An 8,101-nucleotide genomic window follows, 5' to 3' on the forward strand; every position below is an offset into this window, starting at 1 on the left:
AGAGCTGATGTACATTTGCTGGTAAAAATGTATCTTCACACGTTAGGCGGCCGCAATATAGTCTCATTGATTATTCTGCCGCGTTGAACATGAAGAGGAAGTGTGTGATACACTGAGAATCCTCTTTCTCATAAATGTTTGTGTCTTGAAACTTTAAATAATGGAAATTTTGAAGCCAGGGGTAGCTAATGGTTTTAATTATTAACAAGTTTATCTGCAAAAGCAATATGGACATTTCTGTCTAGAGTGTTAACATGTCTGAATTAGGTTGCATAAAGTGATTGTGACCTTTCAGGGGCTTCAAAGACAGCCGCACAGCAGAGATGATGATGCAGAGAGCCAAGAAGATGAAGTACAACGCAGAGCGCCGGAAGAAACTCAGCAAGCTAGGTAAGTGGTAGAGAGAGATACACCACTGTATGCATTGTGTAAAGCGTGAGAGCTTTGAATTTGCTGTGTTTTTCAAGGACCAGAGGGGGAGAAAGGATTAGGAAGTTATATTAGTAAGACAGAGAGAGAGTATATGGTGTGTGTGTGTGTTATAGTATGTGTGTTTGTGTGCGCGTGCATGTTTGCATACGTGCATGCTTTCATGCGTGTGTTTGTGTGCGTGCATTTGTGTGTGTGTGTGTTCTCACTGATTATTTTACCTTGGAATTTGTCGGTGTAAAAAATAGCGGCAATAAGATGGCATACATATTCTGTCAATTGTTCAGTTCAGTTTTTTGCAGTTATAGCTCTGTTAGATAAGGCGCTTAGAACTATTGCAGGATTTTTGCCATATAATTATGTTTATTATCATTGTAACTAAACATTTGTGATAAACTCTTTGCCACAGACCCCAAGCAGCGACTGTTGCTGCTCCGTAAGCTGGAAGAGGTGAAAGGAATCAACAGTGTGCGCCCACGTCCGCCCCACGTTCTGCCCAGGAAGGAGTATTTCCAGGGTAAGGCTTTCACTGTTGTACAGTCAAACCTGTCTACAAAGGCTGACCATGCACCCAATTCCAAGGGTCCAACCTTCTTCTTCTTCTGCGTTCCCGCAAGGGTCCAACCAAAAGTGGTCCTATATATATATATAGACAGGTGCTTGCTATGGAAAGGTGAATCACATGGGAAAAAACTCATCGGGGTTCCTTTTGGTGGTTGCAATGGCTAGGTGGGCGAAAAACCTTTCATTATTTGGGCGAAGTCTACTTGTTGAAGCTGGCTGCATGAAGCTTTGGCACTGAGGTTTTGGTAAAAAGCAAAGTTTACTTGTTGAAGCTCGCTGCATGACGCTTTGGCACTGAGGTTTTGGTAAAAAGCAAAGTTTACTTCAGCTGAATTAAGGACAGCCTTCATGGAGATGCGACTGTTCATCTGGGCAGGTTCAACTGTACTATGTATCTATATGTGCTCTTATCAGCGTATACACAAATTTAAAGTTTTAATTGAGTTGCTAGCTAGTGCAGTGTCAAGAGAATTGTCTTTTAATACGATTGTCTCCCCTTACCACGTATTGTGCCGTCTGCCTCACCAAACGTATCTTTTTTGCGTTACATGTACATTACACTTGCAGCGCGAGAAGACGAGGCTCAACGCAAAGATGCGGATAAACACACAGAGTTCAGGACACGGGCCGGTCGCACCTTTGAGTGGCTGCACACCCAAGTCGGGGTCCACGATGTCTCTAGCTCTCGCATCAACCATGGGTACGGAATGAATCGCACTCAACTACAGTGGTACCTGCTATAAAAGGACACCCTTGGGACTAGCCGAACATGTCCCCACTTGAAAGGTGGCTTGTCAAGACTAGATAATAGACAAAGGGACTAAAGAAGGTTTACTTTACTGAAAAATGTCCTCTCATGGGAGGGGATCCATTTGGCAGGTAGCACTGCAGACGCTACTCCACTGATCTTTGTTCATGCTCGTGTGTCTTTCATTTCTGTCTCTGTGTGTTTGCCTGTGTGTGTCAGCCTGTGCATCTGTCCATCTTAGCAAAGAAGTCAGAGTGAGTGAACAAAAATAACTGATGCATGTAGTCACAAATATGGCTTAATCTATTGGACTTCGTTGCATGTGTTAGGGAGGCTCACGCTCTCCGCGGCCCCGGCAGTCAAGCAGAGAGTACAAAGAGCTGTTTTCAACTCAAAATTGTGCTTATTTGAATTTTTATTAGAAACAAATAAAGTATGATTGCTCTTGAGTATAGTCATCTTAGTACACTCATCTAAGTTTGATGTGCAAAAAATGTGTTAACATAGTTGTATTTGGATGTGTAAAATGCCCCAAAGCGTCGCGCGCGTGCGTCGGACTTAGCCGCTGGCTCGCTGTGCAGCGATTTGGCCCCAAGCCACGGTTTTGTTCTAAATCGGTCCCAAAACAACCCGTTTTTGGTTGGTTCGCGTTTGCAAACTATAAATAATTCACCAATGAAACTTGGCACAAGTAACGATCTCCCCTTTGTTTACGTCATATCAAGCGTTGAACCAATGGGAAGCACTGTAGCATATCACACACGAACCATCTTCAAACGAAGAGCTCACAGTTGTTCCATTCATCGTTCGAAGTTCAACGCATCGCTATTGATCGTCAACATCTTGAATTTTCTTGTGCCAAAGTTTCTCATTTGTAATCGGAGCGGTTTTTTAACGCGAGCGTTTTCAAGACGAGAATTTGAGCGTCGAATCGCACTCCTGACAAAGCCGAGTGGAGACTGAGTTGCTGTGTTCCAAGCTGCAGAATGTGTAATGGCGGGCGAGTCAACTAACTGCTGTGGGGGCGTCGAGTGGGTATGTATTTGATCTGAACTGTTTCTCTGTCGAAATATGCATTAGTTTTAAATGAAAATCAAATTATAACTAAGTTCTAGTTTTTCAAGCTATCGAAGGTTAAATTGTGTTTGTAAATCGGCTTAGATGCAACATATTCGATTTTGATGTGGAGATCATCATCCCCGGTATTTGGGCGATACCACTGTCGGACAATCCCGAGGTTTCGCTGATCGAGCTGTGTTTTGTTTTTTAAAGTAAGCTTAAGTAAACGCATCCTGAATCTCATTAAACATAAGATTGATGAGATATTTACAATAAATCTGTAAATTTGATATTTTCTTCTGGATGGTAACAAATCTAATGGATCAGAGTGGCACTTCAGGAATGAAACGTGTCATATCACAATAGCTACTGAGCACTGTACCAGTTTTGTTTGCTGAATACCCGGGTACGTAGAAGAATAAGTTTGCTGAATATGAATCATGACTGCAGATGATTTAAATTGTTGTTGTTACTATTGGTAAATAAGGGATCAACTCCTGTTCTTTTTGGGATACTACCATACAGCTGGAGACACTGCTACATGTAGTGTATTTGTTGTTTTAGTGATTTTTCACTACCTATTTTATTCATGTTTTTATTACTTAGTTAGTGGAAGAATCTTTTGTAATGTATGTTTGATGGTGTATGCTTTTAATTTAGCGTTGTTGACTATGAATGTAGATGTAAATGCTTGTATAACTGTGTTTTCATTTTAAATGTGTCAAGCACAAAGAGCATAATTGTAAAGTTATGATGTTGCGCTATATAAATGCTCATTTATTATTATTATTACATCTTTTCACTGTCGTATGTGAATTAATTAGAAAGAAAGACAAAATGTTTTGTTTCTATTAGTATTTTTTAGGCTTGAATATATAGTTGTTTTATGTTTTACATGTATGTTCTTTTGTTTTTCAGATTGTTTGCATCCCTGATCAGAAGGCTGTTGGAACCAAGTTTTCACTTGTACCTGGAACCTCTCTTCTCAGCGGCTGCTTAACAACTGAATCAGGACCACTGCGGGAGAATGCTGGCACACTGCGAGACATCACAAATGGGGACTTCATCTCTCTCGGCTGAGAATGTGGAGAAGTGTGGCAAAGTTACTCTTCCGGACGACTCCTGTCTTAGTCGCTACTTCGAAGTTCTTCACTTCTGGCTGATGAAGTTCACCACTCAGGCGTTCAACTCCAGGTCTCCAACTTCCGTGCAAGCAAAGTGTGGGCGTGTGAAAAAGGTTTACGTCAAGCTTGTGAGTAACTACAACAGACGACCGACTGAAAAGAACTGCTCGGCCTTGTTTGACTTTTTGTGTCAGCCTTTCGTGTGGAAACTTGACGTCTTGTCAAAATGCATCTCTGAACAAGATGGAAAAGTGGCTGTTCCAGAGAAGCCAGCCCCTGCGGCCCCTTCAACCATCCCTGCTCCTTGTGCCGTCGACGTGCCGGAGAGTGACTGTGAGATTGTTCTTCGTCAAGGCAAGACTTTATTCGACAGGGATTTGGTGAGCTGCAATATCGAAAAAGAGTTGCTTGCCTACCGACTTGACAGACAGCTTAGATTGAACAGTTTTCTGGAAGAAAAGATTGAGGAACTGTCATCTTTTATGTCAAAGGACAGCAAGGGAATTCTAAAAGAGAGGAAACTGCTGGAGAAAAAGACTCTAGCACTCGAAACCAAGGTGAAGTTCCTGAGAGATAAGATTAAAAGTAAAACTCTCAAACAAGGAACTGTTGACAGGAAAGTTCACGAGAAGATAGTTGCAGGACTAGTGCAGAAGAGTAAGGTGCTCACCAAAGATTTCAACCATCTGAGTCTTCAGTTTGAGGCCGGCGAGAATGAAAACGAGCTGTGATTAAGCTGCACATACAGTACTGTATGTTATTGAAAGTTCTAATGTACTTCATGATGGAGGTGTTATCCTTTTGTGATTTAAAAAAAAAAGTTATGCACTGGTTGTGCTGCTAAATTGAGTTGACAGATCCGCCGTTTGATTTTTTTAAACTTTTTTTGTAAAAAAAAAATTTTTAAGACTTATTTGGTTACTTTATTCTTTTAGTTTGGTCCATGTAACAAATAGTATCCTTGTGACTTGCCGTTGATGTCTCTGCTTTGAACAAACTTTTTATTTTTAATGGTTTTTGAAAGAATTTTTATGTGACGTAATATTTACTTTTTCATTATTCTAACTAAAATTGATATTTTTCCCCATCAAATCTGATTGAATATGTCTTAACTATGAAGAGCAGCTAATTTCCTTTAATTTGATATATTATAAGTTTATATTAGGTGAATAAATCATGTTAAAGTGAAGATCTGCATATCTGAGAAATAAGAGTATTCAGAAGATGTCGGCCATTTTTTAATTTGGCTAAATTGACTTCATTAACTACTTTTTTCGCAAATAATTTCTATATACATGCGTTTTAACATTCAATAAGTACAATTAATAAAACAGTGGATGAAAAAGAACTTTTTTTGTGTTTAGTGCTCTGCACAACTTTTTCTAAGGTGGTCTGGGGTTGGTGTGATGGACATTTTCCCCGACTTTGGTGCTTCCTAACTAAATTTCCAATAGAGCTACATCCCTAAAATTTTCGGATCCCATAGACAATATTATATTAAGCATATCTACAAAATTTCAGAAGAATAAAGACATAATTCGTTGATTTATGAATGGCCAAAGTTATGGAAAAAACGTTAAAAATGAAAATGGCCGCCGGGCCTCCCTACATGTGTTAGTGTATCGGCGTCTGTACGTGTGTCCGCCTTTCAGTTCATCTTAGCAAAGAAGTGATTGTGTCGAGAATAAAATACAAATGTCATCGATTGTGACACATATGGTTTTATATATTCATGTCCTGTGTGGTATTTGCAGAACTGCAGCAGGCATGTACGGGGGCGACAGTCCTCTGGCAAAGACCATCTCGGACTCACAACTGTCACACTATCCCACTCCCCCACCAGTGAGTGTTTTGTGTGTGTGGAGTTTATGTTTGTGTGTGTGTGTGTGTGTGTGTGTGTGTGTGTGTGTGTGTGTGTGTGTGTGTGTGTGTGTGTTCCTCAAGCAAAGATGACCTCAGGCTCAAAATGTTCACATTTTGCCCCTGGTAGGTGTGATATTTCTTTCATTTCAAAGTTGAACAGTATATGGTTTGCTTGTGGTTGTGTTAGATTTGCATCACCAATTTCTTTTTTCTTTTCTTTTTATGTTCCCCTTGCTGGTATATTGATGTTGTTGAACAAGTGTGTGTACAAGTTTCTAGATCAATCTTCTTTCTTACTTGCTATCCTCCACGACTCCTTTTTCCTCCACTGGTTTGACCCAGCACGCACATTGTGTTCACTGAGTTACGTTTGCTTCTTATTCTCACCTGTAGCACGGACACAGCCCGATGTCGCTGGAACTGGAGTCGGCCAGCTATGCCAGCGGTCAGCGCCCCGTGCCACACAAACGTCACAGTGTGTCCGGGGAGGAGCTGGTCATGACCGGTCAGTTTTGTACTTACTCACGTCCCTTCTTTCTGCCCGCTATGCTGGTTGGCTATGCTGGTTGGCTATGCTGGTTGGCTATGCTGGTTGGCATGTAGGGTAGCGTTGTTGTTTCCATAAAGCCTGTCCTTAAACTGGGCCAAGTTGACTGCGCGAAGTATACTGTGCGAAGCTGGCTGTCCGTAAAGCTTTAGCACTGAGTTTTCGGTGTAAAAAACTTCGAAGTCCACTTCAGGCTCAATTAAGGACGGACTTTACAAACATTTATTTAAGGGACTAGCTAAATCACTATAGCTGTTTTGTTTTGGTGAATAAATGCAGTGCGTTCAGTTTTATTCTGTGCGTTCAACAGATTGACTAAATGTTGTAAATGTTGTTGTTGTAATTTTGCCTTACGCGACTTGTTTATACTTTTTTTTTTATTGTCTTTTCGCTTCCATCCTTTTTGACAAAAAAAAAAAAGAATGACGTTTTAATGTTGTTGTTACCAACTGTTGCAGGCCATGGCACAATGTTTCCACCAATCAAACCCACCTCGGCCACCAGCCAGCAGTCCAAAGAACGAGAGAAGATGTCTTGGCGCACCAAGCCCACACAGCAAAGTGTTGGTTGGGGAGGGGGGCAGAAGCGTACTGTGCGAAAGTGAAAGCCTACATTCCAGTCAAGTTGTCAGAGCAAGTTTTTCTGCAACCTTTGAAAATTGTGATGAAAAGTGTGTGATAATTTTTATTCACATGTGACCGCTTTGTAATTGTAAAATAACATACTGTGTGATTAATGTACAAGACTTTGGATCAACATTTCCTACAGTAATGAAAAATTGTGAAGAAAGAGTGAGTGTGATATTTGAATTAAAAGAAAAATGACTGCTTAATTGTCTTGTCAACATAATGTTTCTGTTGACTGAATACTTCATCAATGTTAATTCTTGTCTGGAGATGAAGGATTTTTGGAAGCTATGGCTGTTTTAATAATGTATTTTAGGGCAGGACTTACATTTTATGTTTCCCACTTTATATCACATAGGAGGGATTTGATACTTCTGATAGATCCAGGAGATAATGACTTCACACTTTCATGGAGATTTCACCCACTCCGTTATCCTAACTTATCCAGAAGAGTAGCCTTTCTTTCTAAGGGAGAAGAGAGTGGGAATGGAAACATGAGGGGACCCTCAGTTCCACATGGCCGTACCGGTGTACTGTAGCAGTGGATGCTAATGCCAATCAGACCTGTCAATAATGAATAACCAAGGGATCAACCAAAAGTGGACGTTATAGACAGTTGGTCACAATAAAAAGGTGATTTACATTTTTTTTTTTAAAGCTTGTCGAGGATCCTTTGGGGTGGTCGTTGGCAAGTGGTCGTTTTCGAGAGGTGGTTGCAAGGGCAGGTTCTCGTGTACCAGTATTTTTGCGAGTCCTACAGGTTACTTGAAGGTGAGAAAGTGTCCGTAACATGTTTTTAATTGGCTATAGGCAAGATTAGCATAGTTGAGTGATAGGTTCTTTTTTTCTCACAGAAAAACTAGATTGGCTTACTTCAGTTTGCACAAGCTTGGAGTCTTCACTACAATTGGTGCAATTATGATTTGATAGACATTGTTTTTAAGATTTAAGCACATTTTTGAGACATTTTCAGAAAGCAAAACAATGGTGATTGCAAGTTTACACCAATAAAGTTAAAAACAAAGCTTGGAAATAGTTTATTTATGTATTTATTTATTTATTTATAAAAACATTTTCAGTCAAAAGCCTAGGATAAAAGAAAACTGCCCCGGGCTGTGAGATTTCTTGTACATGTAGTCTG

The 8,101-nt window shown here is 40.3% G+C and overlaps 1 protein-coding gene across 3 annotated transcripts in view; it reads left to right on the forward strand.

Annotated features, from left to right (window-relative positions):
- Nucleotides 1–7,518, forward strand: part of LOC138970625 (leucine-rich repeat- and IQ domain-containing protein 1-like) — a 40,730-nt gene extending 33,212 nt beyond the window's left edge. For all 3 annotated transcript variants that reach the window (XM_070343092.1, XM_070343094.1, XM_070343093.1), the window contains exons 26-31: nucleotides 296–390; nucleotides 839–946; nucleotides 1,561–1,693; nucleotides 5,679–5,766; nucleotides 6,181–6,292; nucleotides 6,793–7,518. In XM_070343092.1, the coding sequence (XP_070199193.1) occupies nucleotides 296–390; nucleotides 839–946; nucleotides 1,561–1,693; nucleotides 5,679–5,766; nucleotides 6,181–6,292; nucleotides 6,793–6,938 (682 nt within the window). In that variant the 3' untranslated portion in view covers nucleotides 6,939–7,518. The remainder of the gene's footprint in view (nucleotides 1–295; nucleotides 391–838; nucleotides 947–1,560; nucleotides 1,694–5,678; nucleotides 5,767–6,180; nucleotides 6,293–6,792) is intronic.
- The last annotated feature ends 583 nt before the right edge of the window (nucleotides 7,519–8,101 follow it).

This window comes from Littorina saxatilis, linkage group LG7 (assembly GCF_037325665.1).
Source record: "Littorina saxatilis isolate snail1 linkage group LG7, US_GU_Lsax_2.0, whole genome shotgun sequence".
Lineage (NCBI taxonomy): Eukaryota > Metazoa > Mollusca > Gastropoda > Littorinimorpha > Littorinidae > Littorina > Littorina saxatilis.